The following is a 23,753-nucleotide window of genomic DNA, read 5'->3' as shown; positions in this document are numbered from 1 at the left end:
AATTGCTACACACACACACATTTGGTATAAAAGTGTACTTCACTGACTTTCCAACTGTAGATCCAGTAACTCTTCTCTATTAGGTTTTGTCAAAACAATGTATTCGGTCCATTCACTTAAATATTGAGGGATGTTAATCTTGTTAATTCTAATGTTCTTGCTGTCTGTGGAGACTCACAATCCTCTTCTGAGCCATTAACATGTTTGGCCTGAACATCATCTAGTCTCCCAAATTTTACTGTTTAATTACACATAGGAAACCATTTCCTCCAGTGGCTTTTAAAACCTCCAACCTATTAATTCAGAAAACATTCTTGGGAATTCTGYTAACATTATAAAGGCACCATAATTAGCTTCTAGACTTATTTTAATAGATTCAAGCAAACACATCTATGGTCTGTGAGGTTTTTTTGCCTTTTTATCTTTGTACAAAATTCTTGATATTAAGTACCAGCAGTAATAAACCATAATACTTAAATTAGTACAAACACTGCTAGAGCATTAAAAGGATGCTTTGACAATAGGTGAATAAAGTTCTGGGTTATGGTAAAAAAAAAAAAAAAAAAAAAAAAAAAAAAAAGAGGATAATACACACCAAAAAACACCCAAAAAAAGGGAGAAATTTCAAAATGCCATGCCACTCTCTTAATAAAAATATCAAAGTAAAATCTTTTAAACAAAGTAAAAATAAAACAACCCCTGTTCAATTTACAAAGAAATTAAATATTACGGCCCTTTGGCTGCCCTAAAGTACTACATCTCTGATACCAAAAAAGGAGTGAGACAAAAAATGTGTCAAAAAATAACAGGCATTTTATATATGGGACAGAATAACTTTAAACTACTGCTAAGGTGGCTTACTTCCAAAGGAGGGAGAAAAGTTTTAAACCCAGGAATACTTTAAAATATTTGTTCCCTCAGTGCTTTAAAAGCTGAAGAAGTTAAGCAAATATCAGAGGTGATCTATGTTCCTACAGGTTTATCAGGAAGTACAAAAAAAAAAAATCACTGAAAGACTACCATTGTGGATCAAATACACATCAATAATCATATCCATTCTGAAGGTAAACACATCACCTTCTGGGCTCCAGATAAGATTTCAGTAATTTATGATGGTATTCTGATAAAATTTTATAAATATTTTTTTAAACATGATAAATAAAAGTCATCTGTATTATCCAGAAGCATTTCTTGGCTTTSTTTCAGGGAGGTTTTCCTACAGGTCATACATCTTTTGTCATGCTTAAGTAAAATACTTCAATATTACTGCTTTAAGCACTCTAGGATTTTCAGACATTTTTCCTCATACATGCCACTTGGAAACAAGAGATTAATGTTATATTTCAAGGGGTTCTTTCATATATTTATTTAAGTCCCAAGAATTTTAAATCTACAAAAGCCGAAAATTAAACCGATCAACTACTTACCCCTTTTTTGACAACAAAATGTAAGTTCCAATTTGCAAAGCATGTCAGCATTCTCATACTTGTCCTCTTCGGCCTTAACCCAAAAACAGGATTCTGTCATCTCCTGAGGTCTGATCTACAAGCAACATACAAAACAAAATTTGATTATTTTGATACTATACAGAAACAGTGCTCTGTAGAGTCTAAAGCTCATTAAATAWTTAAAAGCTCTGTGAACTTTTAGTATACAACTCATCTTTACAGCTGTTAATATATTACTCATTGAAAATAATAACTCTTACAATAAGTGTTTTTGGACAAACCGATTCCAACAATGCAGACAACACACCCTGTTATCCAAGATCTAAACAGAGCAAATTGCCTTTGGTCTAGATCTAAAACTTGGGCAAACTTCAAATAATCTCCGAACACAGCAGGTTTAACCACATACTAAGTACCTTAYTTTTCAGAATGTAGCTTYGATTACTTTATTTATTGTGAAAATCTCTTTACTGACTAATTCTGGTCTGAATAGTTACAGTTTCCAAACTCAGAAGATTGGTATTCTTGATCTTGTCACAATGGAGAAGGGAAAAAAAACAAACCGAAGCCAACCAAACCACAAACTGAGTCTGTATTTTTGTCAGCCATGAAATTTAAGTGACTGCATTTATACTGTGGACAAATGGAGTGACCTGCRCTGCATCTTTCCAGTGCAGGCTAGATAGATGCAAAACACTTGCTTGGAAACTGTTTAGCTATCAATAGAGTGTAAAGAGTCTGCTAAAAAAACAGGACCCTGGAAGCATAGAAAGCATGCCCTTATCAAGGTTGTTCCTTTCTAGACCAGAACTGACTTTTCCAGGTATCTCATAAAGTCAACAGATACTTGCCCAGATGATTCATGGGCAGGATGTTTCTCATTCAGAGAAACAGTTTTAGAAAACTGAAAAACTAAAGACAGAAAGCTTTCATCTCTTACATAATTTTACTAATATATCARTTGCTTAGGTAGTCTTACTCCCGACAACCCATTTACTCTTAAGTTCAATGTCAGATTTTCATCAAGTRTTTGTCATTAATCAACACTACCTTAGACCAGTTGAGTCTTTTCATGGTAACCTCAGGTTTGAATTCTTTTTTAGGCTTCAGTCCAAATGGCAAAGCACATGAAGGCGGGGACCACTGCATTCCAGGCAGGCCTGGTAGAGGCGGTGGTGGAGGAGCGCCACCAAAACCCAGAGGAGCTCCCAAGCTACTCAGAAGCGGTGGAGGAGGTGGGGGAGGCGGAGGTGGTGGAATTGCTCCATTGGAAGGCAGCGGTGGAGGAGGAGGGGGTGGAAAGTGATGTKGTCCTGCACCTTCCAGTGGAACGACTGATGCATCTCCACAAGGTGATGGCAGAAAACCAGGTGGCACAGAGCCATACTGATAAGGAAAATATTACACAGTTTCAGTTTTATCAACAAAATACAATATCATAGTTTATAAATTAAATCTAGAAAGGCACTTCAAAGTCAATGCCATTTTCCTTGTATAGAACAGTCAAAAAAGAATGATAAACGAGCCCAACATGCTTTTAATTTCATGATCAGAAGCGCCAGTATTTGAACCAGACATTCAGACCTGGAGGGTGCACATCAAAAATGACAAACTGAAATTATGTTTCCCACTTGYGTATTTCACTGACCATGAGCTAATCTTGATAAGATCGTATCTAGAGTACCATGGTTTAGCTCAAATTAAAAAAAAAAAGTAGCACCCTAGTCTTCTGTTGTTCTTATCTTACAGATTACAGAGAAACATTCCAAGTACATAATAGCAGAATCTGAGRAGATAAATAATTCTGTTGAAAAACAGGTGTCTTCCAATACAGGAGCATTCACATTCTACACAACTGAAAACATGAAGTAATGATGAAAAAAATATCCTTCCAAAAAATCAAGCTTCCTTACACACCAGCTTCTTATTCCACATAGAAATTACAACCATAATGTATCAAAATAGGATGAGCACTTCAGCAAGTGTAAAAAAATYATTTCTCCTATTTGAAGAACTTCTATCATAGGCTTGGCAAACATAAATAAGAAAGTATCTGACAAAAACAACAGAAAAATAAATAAGAAATATTTACCTATTGGTGATAGCAGTAATTACCTTCTCAACTAACAATGAGATGAAACAGGCCCTTTTATTTTTAGAAAATTAAGGGAAATACAATAAGCAAAAGATTTAAAATTTAGAAAAGGAAACAGCTGAATATCAATAAATACAAATAAATGCATGCACAACAGCATGATAATGTTTTGAATTTGTGAACATAAGCATTGTTTACACTGACAAGTAGACACTGAACAATTAGGCTCAACAATTAGAAATGAAAGAAATACATCAACACATACCAAATGCAAGGAGACTAAAGGAATGAGACCAGGGGAAAAACAGACATTAGAGAKAGAAGCCGACATGCTAAGTAGCAGCTGATGCCATATGGAAGCCAAAGTTTCCTCTTCAGACAGATTTAAAAGTACTAAGTTGCACTAATCAATTACCTGACATTTACAATACTTTTCATGTGTCCCCTTAACAGCAGCGGGATAATTCATAAAATGAAAATTAGTGAACATAATCATATGTTATGTTCTCTGTCTGCATGTGAAAGACTTATATTAAATGCAGTAAAACCAGAAAAAAATAAAATAGGGAGGAAACAAATTTCACTTACAAAAAGTATTAAAGTATTTAAGTATGATACACAGAGAAAAATACTTCCTTAATTAATCACATGCCACTCTTACTATATTTGTTYTTTTAGAATGCAACAATTTATGTAATTGTTTTTGTTAAATGTTTGACTTTGACATTAACAGTTAATTTTGACCAGAAACATGAATTAAAATGACATTTCTAAATAGACCAAAGCAGAGCTAAATTAATTTTCCCCACTAAGAAAATTAAAGAAACTAATAAATATAAAAGAAATCCCTCAGAAGTATTAAAATAAACCCCTATGAGCATGTCTTTCTGATGCTGTCTTTCTTTAGCCATTTTTAAACTGTGCTCCTTATTACAGGAAATAAGACACAGAAAAAATCACTTGGTCACTCAGTCTCCTTACACAGATCTAACAGCTGAAGCAGTTACAACTTAAGTATTATTCTCAAAAAATCTTCACTATTCCTCTCCATCATATTTTAAAATACCTATTTATGCTTGAAAATTGAAAAATTATCAGAAAATGTTCTTATCCAGCCACAGGTTATTTCTTTCAGTGCTGGATATCCATGGTAAGGCCTMAGTATAGCAAACTGCATAATGAGCAATTTCCTGTGGAGGGATAAAGATCACAATGATGAATGCTAATCTAAAAGCATAAGACTTATTACCCTATGTGGTTAATTACTTTGGAAATGTATGACTCTGAAAGCAAAATCCAAATGAAACCTAAGAAACTAGTTTCATTAACAGAGCTCAGGCATAAAAGGATGATCTGGGAACCCACAGCTAATTAATGTCACATTATGATTATTTGTATAAAACAGAAACAAATGAAACTAACATTCATAATAATCAATAACAAAGATTCTTTGCAAAAACCCTCAAGTGTACAGTCAGAATCCAAAGAAGATGCAAAAGGAACTCTCTTTTAAAACCATTATTTCATAAATTAATTTATACTGTCTTTTACCTGTGATTTAAAAGCTTGTAATTCTGTTTCAAGTTCATTGATTCGCTCCTCTTTTTTTTGCAATAGGGCCTGGGTCTCCTGATGAACTACAAAATCTTTTTCAAACTAAAAGGGAAAAAAAGGGGAAAAAAAGGAAATTGTTGGTACCAGTCAGTTCTGCAAAGTTTCTTTAAATTCCAATTTTTCCTTTTGTGCCTATCAAAACTCATGTAATGACAATATTAAGGACACATCTGCTATTCTAACTTCCATGTGTCTGCTGAGAGGAAGAACCATCAGTATCACCATTACAGGTCTTTACTAYATGAATTGGCATAAAGCATTAATGTATTTTAAGTCAGTATTACACAGAGTAGCTTAAAAGCCATGGATGCACAGTTATACAGTCAGTAGATAAAGAGGGGTCAATTTTTATTCTCTCACTGTTCATCTTGTAAGAGAAACTGATAACTGTTGAAATAAAGTATTCAATTGTTTTTTGGCACAGTGATACACGAAAACTTAAGTAGTAGAAAGATTCTCATTTTAGGTTAACTACTTTGTACCACTTTGCTTCCTAATCCACAAGGAACATCCAAATTCCCACTTCATCCCAGAACTAATAGTAATTTCAAGTTAAAAAYTATGTCATGTTCAGTTATACCATTCATTAATCTATTACATAATCTCATAACCATCTTATGATCACATCATATAAAAAAATTACTTACTTTTCTGGAAAGCTCASAAGCCCTCTCTTCACATTCTTCTAATCTTGCTTTATCTACACAAACATCTTGAAATAAAACCAACAATCACATTTACATATATGTGGGGAACACAAGAGTCTTAWTCACATACAGAATTCATATATGGAAGCATGATGCTGTAATCATTTCCAAACATAGTACTTACCTAATAAGTGGCTGAAATCTACATCTAATCTTTTACGATACGTGAAATCTGGGTCTGTTCCACTTCGATGTAACACTATCTGTGACACACACTCTTCAATTAATTTGAAATACTGTGGACTAAAGACAGAGATGAGCTATTTTATAGCWTATTTATTTATCAACCTATATTTAAAATCTTGTCTATGAACAAAGTAAAATCAAAATATTCAGGCTGATTTGTTTTCATAGAAAGGTAGATGCAAACCCCAGAAGCCTCCAAGGAAAATAACGTCTGGCAGTTTATTCCACAAAAACAATTTACAAAAAGCCTGACAAAACTGGAGCTAAAGATAAATAATTCTTATATTATAAAACCTATCTCACCCTCTRTGGAAATACAGGAAGGAAAGACCACCTTGTCCTCAGAAGGCTCTTCCTTCAGCTTCATTCCACTAGTTTTGTGACTTTTGTTAARTTTGAGTGCATTGAAGCCTTGCTTCAGTACGAGGAATGAAAAACACCTTGTTCTAAAATGCCAGGGGGTATGACAGCTGGGTCACTTGCCCAGAACCTGCAAGCTGTGAATTCAAACCTTTTCAGGTGGAAGAGGTCTAGCACAGATGTACCCATAGCAGGCAAGCACCCTTAACCTTTAAACGTACATCTGTGCTAGACCTTGCCCGAAATGCAAGGTTATGCAGAACACTGTGCAGAAAACAGATGGCCCCTGTTCAGTTCATACCTTGTTCCTCTGGTGTTTCCTCAAAGAAAACAGAAGCAGGTTTTTGGAAAGTATTTGTCAGCTTCAAACACTTAAAGTTTTATCAACTGTTTCCCTGTAATTTATCKGATGAATTCTCCAAAAGACAGAAACATGTCTACACTGACCTATAATGTATACTGAAAATACTCAATTCCAAYCCACAAGTTACTCTAAATAAGGCACATATTCAGATTTCTGTATAAAGTGCACTTCTTTGAATACTTGGTTTTGTCCTTTGACTCAAATGCACCACAAAATTATGATGCTACTATCATAATTTATAACTGATTAAGACATCTGATCACTTACACTTGCAATAATAAGGCTCAGCTCTTAACAAAAATAGTTTCTGTATTTACAAAATAAAATTATATACAGCAGAAGAGATAAAAACATATAGATGCCATTATTGATCCAAAATTGATATTTTTAAACATGAGTTCACGAATTGCAATCCACACAGAAAGATTACATTCTATCATTAAATTTATGGAAGAAATATTCTACTAATGATCGAATAATAAAAAAAAAATCCATAATTAACATTTAACACAGCATTAAACATACCGGATAAAATAATCATTTCTTATCAGCAAAAGATGTTGGAGAATAGAAAGAAAGTATCCTTCAGCACTAGTGTCCTTAACTGTATTCCACACCATGTTGTAAACATCATTTACTTCAGTAAAAGTGTTAAGGAGAATAACAAATAACAAAATTTTTCAGTCAAATGTTGACTGATAACTTCTSTAAACAGAAATCATAGCAGAAAAATATCCATTATGTGCTTTATTTTGTTCATGTTTGTCTTGCTGAAATCATGGAACCATTTATGCTGGAATAGACCTCTAAGATAATCAGGTCCAACTATTAGCCAAGCACTGCCAAGCCCACCATTCTGCCAAGCCACTACATGCCACATCTACACWTATTTTAAATATCTCCAGGGATGGGGACTCCACCACTTCCAGAGCTTGACAACTCTTTCTCTAAGAAATTTTTCTTATTATCCAATCTAGACCTCACACAGCACACCTTGAGGCCCTTTTCTCTCCTTCAGTCACTTTTTACTTGGGAGAAGTGACTGACCCCTACCTCACTATAACCTTTCAGTAGAGTTCAAASAGCAACAGGGCCCCCCTGACCCTCCTTTCCAGGAATAAATAAGCTCACTCTCTCAGCTGCTCTTCCCAGGACTTTTGCTCCAGACCCTTCCCCAGCTGCATTGCCCTTCTTTGGACACACTCCAGCCCCTCCATGTTCTTCTTATGGGTGAAGGGCCTACTGAGCACTGAATTTGGGATGCAGCCTCACCAGTGCCCAGTACAGGGGAATGATCAGTGCCCTGCTCCTGCTGGCCACACTATTTCTGATACAAGCAAAGATCATATTGGCCTTCAAAAGGATATTCTAGTTCAGACCTAATATCTTCTAAACGATGAGAGAATTCAATCATGTCTTCTTCTTTATGCTCATTGAACACTTTCAGCTGAATATCTAGTGCTTCATTCTTTATACATTGTAGTTGCTGCAAAGAAGAAACAGTAGAAAGGCTTGCAAAAATAGTATTTCCATATGTAAATAAATGTTATCTTTTTAATAAATTCCATAGGTCTACGCTATTTAAAAGTTTAAAATTACAAAAACACATGACTTAAATTAAATATTCAAAAGGTAAACATGACTTTAGGCTGGCTTAAAAGTTTTGTACAACAGTCTGTCACATGTTCTTAACCAAAGTTATAAAATGCTCAGGAATCAGAATAAAGTTCAGAGAGCACATTTCACCTTGTCATTTTTATTTTAAGTCTCATTCTCATATCTGACTGCTCTTTCCCAAACTTAATAAAATGCCTTTCAGATTAGTTTATTAGAATTTGTTCTCCCATTCCCCCTCTCAAGCTCAAATAATTTAAAAAATTAAATAATATTGCAAAGAGAGATGACTAGATGCTTACTGGTAATATCTCTTTCAATCCACTGCGCATAAATTCATTTCTGATGTGCAGCCTAAAATCCAAGTCATCAGGAGATGTAACGAGAGCATTGATGAGCTGCATACAAGCTACCTGTAACAGAGTAAATAATACACTATTTTATTTCTTAGATTTCAATACGCATTACAATCAAAATGATACAACAAACTAATTAGACATTCCATCATTTCTAATTATGAAACTACTGTAATCTTATAACTAAGCTACTTAAATACGTGTTCAGCCACATGAGCTATAAATATTAAACTCTAATTCATAGATTTTCATAAAAATTAAATATTTTCTCACTTCACTGAATTTTGTTATATTATAGAAATATCAAGTTCCTTTAGCCATTGAACTTTAGCAGATAAAGCATAATTATCAAYATATAAAAATCATTGCAAATATACATTTATCTACACATATATATTGCAGAATTTAGTGACATAATACAGTCTATGTACAGTGAAACCTATTTTTTTAAAGGTGATGATTAAATTAAAATGAGCCTGAAGAACAGAATGGGGCTTTTTCCACTTCTTTTTGAAATAGTCACTTTTTAACTATACTGAGTATTATAGAATACTTCATGGGAATCACTCCTTCAGCTGAAAAGAAAGCACCAGGCCAACTAATGAGTCCCTCTTCTGAAAAATCAAGAGATCATCTTGAAAACCCATAGCCAGGAGCAGCAGGAATTCACTGTCCAGATTCACAAGCCTTTACAATGACGGCAACTTACTGTTTATCCCTAATAAGGACGTAAACAGAGATTATTTCCTTTTTTACCCTCTATTGTTTGCACRTCTTGTTTCAATGTACAAATATGTTATTCAAGTAATTGTAGCATTTTAAGGGCTTTTTAAAAGCAACAGCCAATTAGAATTGTATTTGTTCCTTACATACTATGTAAACAATTAAAGCACTCTGGTTCAATGTTTTACTGAAAAGCCTTTTATAGTCTAAAAAATGATGATGCATTATGCCCTAGGCTAAAGTTGATACCGGAAAGATGCCATCCCAGTAGTCTTCAAAGCATGCATAATTCCAAGTACTGAATTTACCCCTGGTCACAAGAACAACTAGATGTACAAGCTACTTTGATACAGACTGTGAGAAACAATAGCACTCATTAGGTCTGCAGAAGGAACATGCTAAGATTAAATGATAGCACAGACCACAACCATTATCCTACCTTTATCCTACTGCAAAGAATGTAAGCATGAAAGTAGCTTTATATATTATTTCAGCTGAACTGTTATGGAGGTATATGACAATTGGCATAATTTAGGCCAGCTTGACAGCAGTGTTAGTCTATGTAGATGAACTTAATAGCTAACACTCTAGAAGAGAACAGYTTAGTTATAAGAACAGAGATGTAATAAATGCAAACAATCTGTTAACGGGAGAGCTGTGAACCTGCTGAGAAAATCAAATCAGATTGAGCTCCAGTAGGTTGTTGGGACAAAGCATTAGAATGACCCAATTAAGCATGAAGCATTCTCCATTTAATCTCATAAATTATGGTATTTGGATTCACTTGAAAAGAGAACTTCAATGGCCCCACAACTCTACACTAGGAGTTGGGACCATCTTTTCAACTTTTGAGGATGTCTGAAAGGATAAGAATGTTCAAGGGAGGATGGTGTGGTTGGAACCATTTTATGAACCCATCCAACACCTCTCCTGGATAAAAGCTGCCACAACAGCATCTATTTTTACATTACTCTGTCATACAACATGCCTCTTATCAACAATAACTTTAAAACAGTAATAAATGGAAGGCACAAGCTTTGCTCCTTCCTCTTACTTGAAGAAAGAGCTGAGATTAATTTCTATTCCCTTAGAATTTCTATGAAATTCAGTACATGCAAATATATAGATTTGCATAATAACAAAAAAGAAAACTATTGTTTTTACTTTATTGACATAAATAAGGAAAAGCACTCTAAATCAAATTCATAAAATCATAGAATGTTTTGAGTGGAAAAGGATTCACAAGGATTATCAAGTCCAACTCCCGGCCCTGTACAGGGAATCTCAAAAATCACACCTTGTTCCTGAGAGCATTGTCCATGTACTTCTTGAACTCTGTCAGGCTGGTGCTGTGACCACTTCCCTGGGGAGCTGCTCCAGTGCCCAACCACCCTCTGGTTGAAAAACTGATACCCAATCCTAACATCTAACTTAAAATCCCCKGACACAGCTTCAGGCCATTCCTCAGGTCCTGTCACTGGTCACCAGAGRGAAGATTTCTRTATCTGTCCCTCCTCTTCCCCTCAGGAAGAAGTTGTAGACTGCGATGAAGTTTCCTCTTAGTCTCCTCTTCTCTGGGCTCAACAGACCAAGTGATCTCCATTGCTCCCCCTATGGCTTCCTCTCAAGGCCCTTTACCATCTCCATTGCTCTCCTTCAGACACGCTCTAATAGTTTGCTGTCCTTCTKGTATTTTGGGGCCCAAAACTGCACAGATGACTCAAAGTGATTATTTAAATTAACTGCATAAGTGCTAAGGTAGACTTCCGTAACTTACTTCAGTCTTAGTCAATAATCAATAATCATCTAAACAAAACAAAACAAAACAACACAAGTGGAGGGGAGGAATCAAAACTAACTGATCAAACCTGAAAATGTATTAACAGAGACAAAAAGAGAGAGAATTACATTGAAGGACAATGTGCAAAAAGCATCTATGATTAACACATCTAATTCCTCAAAAAWAACAAAAGAAGGAAAAGGAATCTGCAGGGTCAGTAAAAGACCATGGTGAAAAGGAGTGTCCAAAGAAAACAAAGCAACACAAAYAGCTTGTGAAGTGTTCTACTAGTATCTGGAAGGAGATTACAAAGTAGAACAGAGACAAACCGGCTCAAGGGTGGCAGAACTCAGAGAACCAAGCCAACATGAGAAGTAAGAAAAAGTATTCATTCTTCGAACAGTCAAAGTTTTAAAAAAAAATGAGGACAACATAACTTTACTTGCTATTACATCCAAGTTTATACTGAAATGCATATTGACACTGAAGAAAATGAAGATGGCAGAAATTATACTAACACTTAAAAGGACATTTTCAGAAAGATCTGGGCAACTACAGATTGGTAAGCTTGACTTTTTCTACAGTACAGGTATATTTTCTATAGCTGAAAACAAAATGAATGAGTAATATAAAAAAATAGCTTGAATAAATAGACAGTATAAATAAATAGCTTTGTAAAGCAAAGTCTTATTTTATGAAACCATGAAAGTTGCTTGAAAGGCCCAAGAATGCTCTGGCCTAAGTCTGGACTTCAAAAATTTAAACAAGTTTGCAAAATGTTGAAACTTTTTWAAAAAGTGTAGAAAAGAGCACGCTAAGTAACCAAATTAAAAATTCTACCAATATTAAACAGTATTACATTTGATGGTTAAAAGTTTCATTTTGAAAAAGCTTTAAAGGCTCAAAAATTATGTGTTTGTAAGTCTGTTAAAATAATGTTTCYGAACATTTTCCCCCCTGCCTCTCTGTAAGTCTGCCTTTGTATTATTTTTTTAGTGAAGTGTTTAACAGACATGGCAAGGCAATGAAAACCCATTCCTGTCCTTTCTCCATATTCTTTACAGTGAGAACAATAAGATCATCACCTGATGAGTAAAAATAAACTTCACGTATCAAAGAGAAATACACCTATGGTGTATTTTCTTTCAGGAAGGTATTGGCATTACAATTTTAAAATAACTCAAAATAGGAATATAGCTAACAACACCATAACCTTGACTGGTTTGCCTTAAATAAAATATGTTTCCTTGAGAAAGATCTTTCAGACTTGGGGCTTCTTTAAAGTTTTAAATAAGAAACAACCCTTGGTTATTCTTTTTTTCTTATAAAGCTGCTAAATTGATAATATTTTCAGCCTTTAACCGTCAAAGTGGATTCTTCATCTTTGCAGTGCCTGTCAGAACAGTTCTTATGATACYTTTCCTCCCTGAAATGTGTTTCTTCCCTCATTTTATACAATTTGCTTCTGTACGTATGYCTACAATATTTTAGAAACTTAAGGAAAAATAGGACTTTGCTAACTCATCAATTATATTCTTTAAATTAAAACAAAACCTCTGTATTATTCTTGAAGCCTGTTTCTGTTCAAGTACTATTTCCTAAGTACTATTTCCTAAGATTCATTCTAATATGTGTGTTACTGCCAAAGGATCACGCTATACTAGGTAAAAAAGAAGGCTGCTAACCCCAGAAAAGRAAACTACAACTACCAAAAGATAAATATAAATAATAGAATTCTCTTACACCCAAACACCAACACAACAATAACAAAAATTTTGAAATCACCTAAGGTGCCCGGTCCACTTTTCCAAAATCTTCCAGGAATTGTATCAACAGCACCCAACAGAGAATAGAGGTTCTGCTGCACAATCATGTATTTTTGGGCACAGAAAAAGCTCCTCATATTGAATATTGCAATATATCTGTAGTCCTGTACAGTATTGTTTAGGACAAGTGGCTTTGTAGCCCACTTATTTTTGGCTAGTAACAGGCTATGGGTCTGGCATGAAGCTACCACCCCATGCTTCCTGACCTCTCAGGCTTTAACAAGATTTGGCTTGCCTGTCTGGAACTCAGTTGTGGCTTATTTAGTTACAGCAGGATTTGTCTAGTAACAGAATCACTAGCACACTACCAGAAGGAAATTTTTCTTAGCCTGGTATGTCTCTGGCATGAAGTTTACCGTTAAAAACATTTCGGTAACTAGTGGACAGAATATGACCCTAAATCAAATGCAGCATAGAAAACTGTAGGTGTGGAATGGGACATGTGTTAGCATACTGAGAGCAATTTTATTACACCATTAAGACTTAACCTAGACTACAATTAAATTATTGGCTTTGAATACCAGGTGCACTTTTTAGGTCCACAAACTGCACAAGTTAGAATGTCACAACAGAAGAATTTGGATGCAACAAATTGTAGAAAATGCAGGCAACCAAACCATTTAAATCTAGTGCAATAAAACCTTACAGAATATATTATCTTAGTATCTAAGTGTGGGCTTTATTCTTAAAGCTTTTTGTATTTGTTTTGGTATGGTTCCACTTTATGAGTATTTGTCTTCCCCTTCAACAGCCAAGATGAAAATTTTTACTTCCCCTAATTSTGATCTTATTTACTTGAAACAAGTTAAACCATTTCCAATTCATCTCTCTGGAGTACTAAATCTTTCATTCAATTGCATTTTCTGGATTCAATTAGTTCTACCATTCAAAAACAGTAATTCAGTGCATTGACAGCTGCCACCAACACCTGTTCTCCTGTTAACATCAGTAAGGCATTTCAATGATTGTAGGCTTCACTGGGCAACACTACCATACTGTCAGTACTAAAGTACAGTACTACAAGGTTACATTTAGATTTCAAAACATGTAAAACTCCATGTTGTTTGATTATATATAATTTGGAGCCTTTATTGTTATCAGCAGTTTAAAACACAGTATGTTTGCCTGCAAAACTATGTGAATGGACTGTTAAGCAAGAAACAGCATTCATCACGGATGATTTAACCTATCAGTGAAGAGTCAGAGACTGAAAAAGTACTACTATGAAAATCCTGACCAAGAGCAAACTATAGTTTTATCTTTGAGATAGCAAGAAAATTTCAGTGAAAGGATGTCTGCAGATGCAATTGTTTCCCCMAAAAAAATTACTTTCTCTTAATTTGCCAAATCTACACAGTACATGTGCACATGTTCTATTCAAATCCAACACAGCCACACAACAACAAAAAGCAAGACATTYGTCAGTAAGAAGTATTGCTAATCTAGTATTTCTAGTCAAATTTGATCATGTGGGCATTCAATTGCAACTCATAACGAGAACACACTTTAGCCTTCGTGGAACAAACAATGATCCCTTGGATAATATTAGCAAACTATTTATTTCTGTAGAAATACAAAGTAATAGTGAAAGTCTCAAACAAAAGTCTACAAAAATCAGAATGAGAAAAAGTTATGCAAGAGGAAGGAATCAAGGCATTGCTTATACATCTAGCTTTGAGCAAATTCCATCACAAAGACTTTAAGTTTACATATTTTTTAAAGGCTAAAGCRAGAACCTGGTAGTAGACCACAAACATTTAAATCATGCTCCAAGTGAAACTAATTCARTAACTACCAGTTAGCATATAATACTTAAATCATACAAGATCATGATAATTTGAAATTAGTTCACTCACTCTTGACATTTAGGTAAGGTAAGCTTTGTTCTGATGGACCCTTTTACGAGGCAGTTATGGAAGGACCTCATTAGCACAAAGCAACCAAGAATCATCAAGTGATTCAGCAAACCAAAATGCCACAGTCATCTCACCTTGTCATATTATTAAATTATAAAGAAAAATTTAATGGTGTTCCCTGACAACTGAAAATACTTGGAAGATAAGGCTACTAATAAATACCTTTTACTTTATCACAAAAATATGAGTTCTTTTACTTTATCACAAAAATGTTTCTCCTCGGACATGCACAAACTTGCATATTTTCACAGGCAAGCATGGTGTTTATTTTTCAGGAACTTAACCAGGAAAGGAAAAATTGCATTTTTGCTTCTCCATTGTACCTCTCCTCAGTCCTAACTGGAAAGGAGGAGGAGCTGGCATCTACAACTAGATCTGCATKCAAAAATAGCACTCTTCCATTACTTAAACCACCTCTTTGAGAAGCAGTGGTGAAAGCTGATGATTGGAGAGTACAAGCACTCATTTGATTCTACCAGAAGAAGCAGAAGGAGGCAACAAACAAGTTGTTGATGTTTTCATCACTTTCTTACATATCAAAACRGGTTGTGCCAGAAAAGCTGTACTGCCTGCCTCCATAACTTCAACAAGCAAAGTATTACAGTTTTTCAGCTGTCACCATAAATGTACAAGGTACACCCTGTATGTGTTTTAGGCTTAAGATGTTAAAATACATTTACTTTTACAAAACCAGAAACTTGACATTATTCCTGSCTGTAGTTATATTCTCAGAATAAGATCACTAATCTTGTCTTGAACAAAAATCAATTAAGTATTCTTTCCATAATTTTGGGTTTTATGGAAGAGAGAGTACATTTTGCTTTCACCAAATGCAAAAAATAGATTGAGCTTTCACTAAAAATACAAAAATCACCCTACTGAGGCCTTTTATGTATTCAGTCTTTTAGTAACAGAAATGTTATGTCAATTCAAAATTGAAAAGGTCAGTTGTTAGTGTCAAATTGAACTGCCACAAAGCAAGCATACATACATCAAGCAGACAATCAAGGCAAGTATGCCAAGTAACTGACAACTGTAAACTTCTGTCTCATTAAAACACTGTCAAATTAACCACCAGGTCAATGTCATTGTTAGAAAAGTTTACAGCTGATTCACATGAGGAACCTTGATTTTTCTGGCCTTAAAAAAGAAATCTAGCAACCATTTATAAAGTCGGGAAAAGCAAATATCAAAAAGCCTTTTAGCAGAAGGAACATCCTCTAATGAAAGTTTAACTAAAAAAAAAAAAAAACCACAAAGAAAAAAACCACTGCAACCCAGAAAAGAACTTTTAATAAGTTTCCATGTCTACACAAGATACAGCAAATGAAACAGCAAAACATTAGCTATTCGCAGGAACTTTAGGCTAACACTCTCAGCAAAGCCAAATGAATATATTTAGCATAAGTATTTTAGAAGTATTGCAACTGTAACATTTAAAGTAAATTGTCATTTTTAACAATGCTTYTATCTTCTATATCAGAGGATAACAAAATACCTAATGGAGGGGTAGCCCAATTGAGAGAAGGCATAACTAGTAGCAACAAACTTTTTTAATATCTGAAGAGAAGTCCTAGAAAAACAAAAGTTGCTATTGCATAAGTAACTCAGATGAAGTTTTCTGCACTGATCTGTTTGTTTCTCCAGTGGTATCTCACTAATTGAGCTGAGCACTCCTGCAAACAGTGGGTACTCATCATGGGTAAAAAGAAACATGCATAGGATTAATTTAATTTACCTGAGGCTTCAAATAAAGTAATGGGCTGCTTTTAGGAGAGTTTCATATGCATTTTCAATTATAAAGAAAAGGAAGTTACAGATAGTAACTTTTTTSTTTATTAAATTTACAGTAGTTTTTTTCTTTATCAAACCTACAAAGATGCAAATATACACAAGCCCTGAAAATTCAGCATCACATTTGAAAGCCTAACACTAAAAGCAACATCCTGCTCAAACCCTTATATTACTCTACAGAGACTCTTAAATTCTCTTAACTTAGATACAATATCCTGAAACTGGAAAATAAATTTCAAGATCTAAAGCATTTCTCCCTATTGAATCAAAATATTTTAAAAAATGTTTTGATATCCCAGGAAAAGATTGATATCTCAGAAATTTTTTTTTATATCCCAGGGGAAAACTGGTATGTCAGGCATTTTCTGATATCCCAGAAAATGTATGGATAGCCCAGGGAAATTGTGGATGCCCCACCCCTGGAAAAGGTCAAGGTCAAGTTGGACCAGGCCTTGAGAAACGTGGTCTGGTGAAAGATGCAAAAAATRCCCCCTCATAGTAGCTGGGTTGGAAGCTTTAAAAGTGGTCTTTAAAGATCCTTCCAATCCATACAGCTCTATGATTAGAAGATAGAAGGCATAAGGAAGAAGGGACAATTCTTCACGAGATAATTCCATTGGCACTGGCAAAATTTAATTATGAACGATTTTCCACCTTCAAATATTCCTTCACAGTTATCTTTTCTATGAGACAGATGAAACAAACAGCAATTTTTATATGAGATATGAACGATTTAATATAAAAGCTGAGCAATGCAAAAATTWCCCTCAAATTTTGGATTCATCTTTTACCATTTTTATAATAGTCACAAAGAATTACAATTATGAGCAGATTTCAGTTCAACTAAATTGCATAAATATCAATGAATTCACATCTATACTTTCAGACCAATGATTTATAATGACCATTCAAACGCACTACATCCAACTGAAGCAAATTGAAAATAAGGTGAAAATTTTCTTTCCTCAGACTTTCTCAGTGCAATTTTAAGGTATCATAAAGTGAGCATGAGGGACAGACCTTCCAATGATTTTAAACACTAATTATAAAATACAGTTGCCTACAAAGTTGCTTTTTTACTATTATTCATCTAAAGTTTCAACAAATATTGTTAGAAGTGAGAAAATATTTTTGCATCTAAGCATATGATTTATCCTTTATTTTAAATTTATACTGTCTTTTGACTTGCAAAGGTAAGATCTGATTAATAGAAATCAACAAATGAACTCGCAACACCCATTTATTTCTCAGGACTGAATCTTTYCATGGCACAATTTAGAAGACAAAATTATCAACATTCCAAAATTTGACTCCTATTTGAAACAGCATCACCTTTTTATTGTAATGAGATGTTCAGTTCAGAAAAAATACACTATTTTATTTTTACTTGTTGAAGTGGTTTGTAAAAAAAAGAAAAAACCCCACAACAACCCACAAATAAACAAACAAATGAAAACCTTACTTGTAGCTGAACTGAGTTATCCTGAAGACCCTCTACAATAGGAGAGAATCTATCAACATTCCTTTCCTCTGCTGCTGCCGTTACAGCTTCCAAAATCTTTTCAAGGCTGAGAGAAAAGAAAACCATTTCATTCAGAAGAAATATTTAAACCTGTTCATTTGCTGTCTGAAAAGACATATTGCTAAATCATTCACCTGCCTCAATTTCTTATAAASAAATTTAGGAAGTTTAAGCAATACTCATCAAGTTGTTTTCTTCAGAGACTTTTTTAACCGAAGAATGACTTAGCAGATTACCAGGTCTACGAAAATTATACTAATAAATATTAAGCAAAAGAATTGAGGCATAACTATTTCCATCTAACCAGTACATCCACATGTCAAGCAGGAAACTCATTAATATGACCACAATAAAAAAATCACAAAGCTATTCTGAAAACTGATAATATAATAGATATTACTTTCAAACCTACACAGAAAATCATTTAATTCAGGTATAACTATAATTTGGGATATTGTAAAATTACCTCACTATTTCTTGCTTTCTTGCTTAAAGACAGTACTTACATRTTTTCCTCTCCAACAATGCACATTGCAGACAGGAGTTTAACTATATCTGTCATCATGTTGGTTTGCCTGGGATCAATTGCTTTGGTCAGCAACAAAAGGCTCCTTTCTTCTCCCAAGATTCTTTCCAATCCATACTAAACAGCAGAAGAACATTTATAAGGAAGGCAATTCAAATGAATATTGAGTGTCTAGTAATAACAGTGATGGTTCCCTCAAGTAAGTATTTCAAATGACATTTAAGTCTGTGAAATACTTCATTAACAAATTAAGTGAGAGAAAAGTCCCAAATAGGTCACTTATTCTGTAAGAAGGGCATATATCAGCATTAAAAATTTACATTATTGTCTTAGAATATTTCTGCAGAGAGGAAGTGGAAGACTTCCGGCAGAGAGAAAGAACTTCAAACCACAACTGACCAACCCACCACTTCACCCGTCATGTACCTTATCTAACTGAACTGCAGTAATTTAGATTTCTAGACTAAATAAAATCCCATACCTTATTATTCATGAAGGCTCTCAAACACTGTATAACCTTGTGCTGACTCTTCTTCACAACTCTGTCCTGGCTGAATAAATAAAAAATTTAKAGTAAATAAATGCTCTTTAAATATTAAGAAAAGCTTACAATCTTATATTAAATCCTTACTTTCTTGTCTCAACTAATCTTTCCAAAACATCCAACAGCAGTCCCAGACCTTCTCGGCCAAAGTTTTCAACCCAGCTAGAATGAAAGAAAAAAGGCATTTAAAAAAATTGACATTTCAAAGACTAGTCACAATGAAAGAAAATCGTAAATAAAAGTAAATATAACTGGATGCTTTCAAACCCAAAATATCTCCCTTTATTGATCACCCTGACAAAAATAAGTTAGAAGATCAAAGAGTTAGAAAATAATTCAAAAATAAAAATGAAAAAAAATTGACTACTTAGCACTAAAAAGCAAAGTAAACTGCTTCTTCACCACAGTTAATTTACCTTCTCTTAGTATTACCTTGTATAGATCAGTCAACTCTATTAGAAATAATATACCTACAGATACATAATCAATGAAAAAAAAAGAAAAAAGTTACAATCATTCATTAATGCATACACAGTCATTAACTGGAAAACCTTGAAACATGTACATCTATATATCCATTAATTATAATCCATTAAGAAATTAGAATATGATTAATCTCTTCAGTATGCATTAATGATGTTACCTGACAGGATTACTAGTCAAGGACACACGGAGAGATTCCAAGCAAGTGACTAGTCTTTCATCCGTTGACCCAGATTTTAAATCCTGAATAAATTCTTGGGGTGAAATCTTCCTACTGTTCTTGAGACTTCCCTGGAACACATAAAATACACTTGTTTTTTACTTGGTGCATATAGAACTTGAATAGATTATTCATGGCTAACCTTTGTTTCTGTTCCTTGAAATATACATAATGTAGACCTGTAAACCTGAAACTGATGCCAACTACTTACAAAATGCTGACTAAATCTGGTCATTTTACAACCAAATTTACAATCAGTACACAAAAGCAGCAGGCATCAAATGTACAAATTTATCATACATGCTCAGTGAAATAAAATTTTTGTGTTGAATGGATTCCATTTATGCATTACAAACATCTTAATATTAAATATTCGACAGAAGAAAAAAACAACTCTTAGGTTCTCTGAAGAGATCACAGGGCACATGTCCAGAAGGGTGACTGAAGTCACATAAGCACACAGAGGGAAGAAGCAGCAACAGCAGAAAAATATTTGGTGTATTACTGCAGTAACTTCTGTTCTTACAGAAGTAGACATTCTTGTAGACACTGAAAAATAAGAAGTGTAGTCCGCCTGATATTTCACATGATGGATAGATATATTTTCTACAGAACATATATAAATACAAAAAACCAAGCATACAATAGTGTATAAAACTTYGATCTGAGTTAATTCATTGCAAGACTCCTTTTTCTAAGAACAGAAGCACAACTGTCATGTTGCACAAAGAGACCTACTGAATAATTCTTGATTAACTAGTGGCTTAAGTCAGGAATTGAAGAGAATTAGACTTGCACTGTAATAATAACTTGAACTTATTCAGTGTAAATGGTGGAGTCTCATTACATTATTAGAGACAGCTTCATACAGATGATGTTTCCTCCTTTTGTTAGATCCCCAGGAAATATTGAGAGATAATCTTTTCTTCTCACGAATCAGAAGACAATTAAATAGTTTCTAGCTGAGAAGTGAAGTTAAAAGCTGGGAAGTGTGGTTGACAGACCAGGCTGCTGAGCTGACATTTAGAAGGGCATCAACAGACAGGAAAAATGGGCAGARGAATTTCAGGAAGTTCCACAACAGAAAACTGTAAATTTTGAACCTGAAGTGGAAAAATCCCATGCACTAACACGTGTTGAGGCTACCAGCTGGAATGCAGGCTGGAAAGAAAATAGGGGTTATGATGGATTAAAGGTTGACYACAGGTAAGTGCATCACCTGCTGGTAGAGGCATATGACCCCTCCCCTCAGCTCAGCAGCGGCGAGTCATCTGGAGAAATCTGTCCAGTTCCTGACTCCCCAGCATGAAAGATATGGATACTAGAATGAGTCCAGAAAGGGTTGTGGACACAATTACAGGAAAATCTGTAGTATATGGAGAGGCTAATGAACTGGGATTGCTTAAGAAGAGAAGATGGGAAGGATGGGGAAACCCTATCAGTGAAAGCACAAGAAGCACAGACTGAAATACAGGAAACTGGGTAAACATCAGGCAAACACAAACTTTTCCCCTTCTCCCTCTGCTTTTTAAAGCAGGAGGCTGATCAAGCACCGAAGAGGTCACTCAGGCAATACTGTATCAGAGTATCTGATACTCTGTATCAGACACAGACTATATCTATCTGATATGATCTGTATCAAACCGTATCCTTTATCAGAGACATTAAAAATGGAACAGATAAGAAAGTGGAAGAGACTATGTCCAGAGTCACTTCCAGTCTCATTCTATTCTATGACTGTGACAACAGAACATGAAAGGCTATTAATAGTCTCTACTCCAACTATATTTCCCCAGACTTGATAAACAGATTCTTCAGACTCCAAAAAATAGACTACTGCCAGGAATCATCCCAAAAACCTAGCATTTCATGTTATATTTTGAAACAACATGTGTAGTACATGGAATGCCATTCCAAACACACCTCTGAGTTGATGAAGATCCCTACTTGCTTAAGTATGAGAGTAACTTCCAATAACCATGTTCCACAAAAGAAGTAGATGAGATGTACAGCAAGGGACAAGGGTTGAGGAGAGAATCTAGAAGACAGATCTAGGAAACTGTAACAATAAATGTTCACACAAACAAAAATTAAGTCAAGTGTTTTCAGGTTTTTTTCATGGATCTTTCCAGCTGGTTTTTTCTTAGAAGATAACAGACCTACTAGCAACAAAATGAACAAACTCCTAGCAGCCTTCAAAACAAAGTATTTAACTAAATGTTACAAAAGGGTTGGAAATTTCATAAAGTCCCAGAAATTCTGTTGGCAGCTCCTGATGTGCACAGACTACTTGATAGGCACTACTTGTATGCCTAAGCATAAGGATTAATATCCTGTGTGGAGAATCTGTCATTTCCAGTGACTTCTCCCAGCAGTTGCTGCTGTAAAATTGACAAAACTGATTTAACCAAAATACTTATAAGTCTTCAGTAAAATTGCTTTCCTTTGATGCACAGTCATATAGGACAGTCATAAGGCAGACAGGACATACAGTTAAGATGGTTAGCAGATATTTTGGAAGGACTTTATTATAATGAGTAGCAATGTGTGCAGTGGAAAGGCCACATGGGACAAGAGACCAGCCAGACTAGAAGAATTTATTAGAATGACATTTCAGAAAGCCTCATGTGAACCATCTGAAAACAACACCACAAGCAGTGGAGACTCACATCAATATCCAGAGAATAACCAGTCATCCCATTTCAGACTCAGTTCCCCACTGGAACATTACCCTATGCAAAAGAATCAGTAAACTGAATGTCTGCACAACAAACTACCACAGTGCCAAGTACCACTTATTCATAGTTATGCCAAAGTTCTGCAACATAATAAGAATATGATACATCTGCCAGTACTTAAATAAAATGAGAGCTGCATTTGGTACCAATTGTGAAACTGATTATATTAGCTGTATTTCAGCATGGGAAAAGCTGCTTAAGTTCAAAATGATCAAGTTAACTRAACAACAGGAAATATCTTGAGGCATCAATGCCTCTAGAAACTTAATTGCTCAACTGAAGAACAACTGGTCTGTGAGCAGATGCAGCATGAAGTCAGCATTAATTAATCTAGTTAAAAAATTACAATGAAGCAATGTGAACCACAAAAACAAAACCTTGAGAAGAAAACTCACTTTAAAAACMCAGTTTGTGTGTTTTGAACATATTAAACAGCAAAACCTGTGGTAGAGCAACATGATAGCAACACTGCTTTTATTACCACTTTAGTATTAACACCATAACATGGAAATTTATTTTCAAAACGTCTCTTTTCAGAAAGTATTATCATGCAAAGACATGCACTTTGTGATTATTAGAAAGGAGATGCGCACTTCTAAGAAAGAGAAACCCTGATACTGCGGTCAATGATCAAGCTTTGTTTATAGTAGAGCCCACTTCGATCACCAGACACTGTTTCATTCTCATTGATTCATTAGGAGTAGTCTCTGTTCTTCATTTTAATAGTTTTTTAAATGGTAACTGCTTTAAATGAAGTTAAAAGCAGTTTAACTAGCATAGCAGTTATGAATGAGGATATTCGTACCAATGTAAAATCTTAGTACCCATCTCCTTAAAGTTTGAAAAGTATAAACTATCAAAATAAGTTGCTCCAGTATCACTTACAGAAAGAGAGGCTAAGATGGGATTAGTCGCACACAATAGTCAGGAGCTACAT

General features: G+C 34.6%; 1 protein-coding gene across 1 annotated transcript in view; it reads right to left on the bottom strand.

The window, feature by feature from the left end:
- DIAPH3 (diaphanous related formin 3) overlaps nt 1-23,753 on the bottom strand; it is a 199,585-nt gene that overhangs the window by 148,759 nt on the left and 27,073 nt on the right. The window contains exons 5-17 of the mRNA XM_057372834.1: nt 20,019-20,149; nt 19,463-19,537; nt 19,313-19,382; nt 18,812-18,948; nt 18,246-18,351; nt 8,691-8,801; nt 8,142-8,260; nt 7,300-7,416; nt 5,989-6,107; nt 5,805-5,869; nt 5,095-5,199; nt 2,499-2,834; nt 1,428-1,542 (exon numbers count right to left, since the gene is read on the bottom strand). Of these exons, the coding sequence (XP_057228817.1) occupies nt 1,428-1,542; nt 2,499-2,834; nt 5,095-5,199; nt 5,805-5,869; nt 5,989-6,107; nt 7,300-7,416; nt 8,142-8,260; nt 8,691-8,801; nt 18,246-18,351; nt 18,812-18,948; nt 19,313-19,382; nt 19,463-19,537; nt 20,019-20,149 (1,606 nt within the window). The remainder of the gene's footprint in view (nt 1-1,427; nt 1,543-2,498; nt 2,835-5,094; nt 5,200-5,804; nt 5,870-5,988; nt 6,108-7,299; nt 7,417-8,141; nt 8,261-8,690; nt 8,802-18,245; nt 18,352-18,811; nt 18,949-19,312; nt 19,383-19,462; nt 19,538-20,018; nt 20,150-23,753) is intronic.

This window comes from Malurus melanocephalus, unplaced genomic scaffold (genome assembly GCF_030028575.1).
Source record: "Malurus melanocephalus ecotype Western Australia unplaced genomic scaffold, MMel_1.1 scaffold_179, whole genome shotgun sequence".
Taxonomy (NCBI): Eukaryota; Metazoa; Chordata; class Aves; order Passeriformes; family Maluridae; genus Malurus; species Malurus melanocephalus.
The sequence above is the reverse complement of the archived record's forward strand: the minus strand, read 5'-3'. Positions and strand labels throughout refer to the sequence as shown.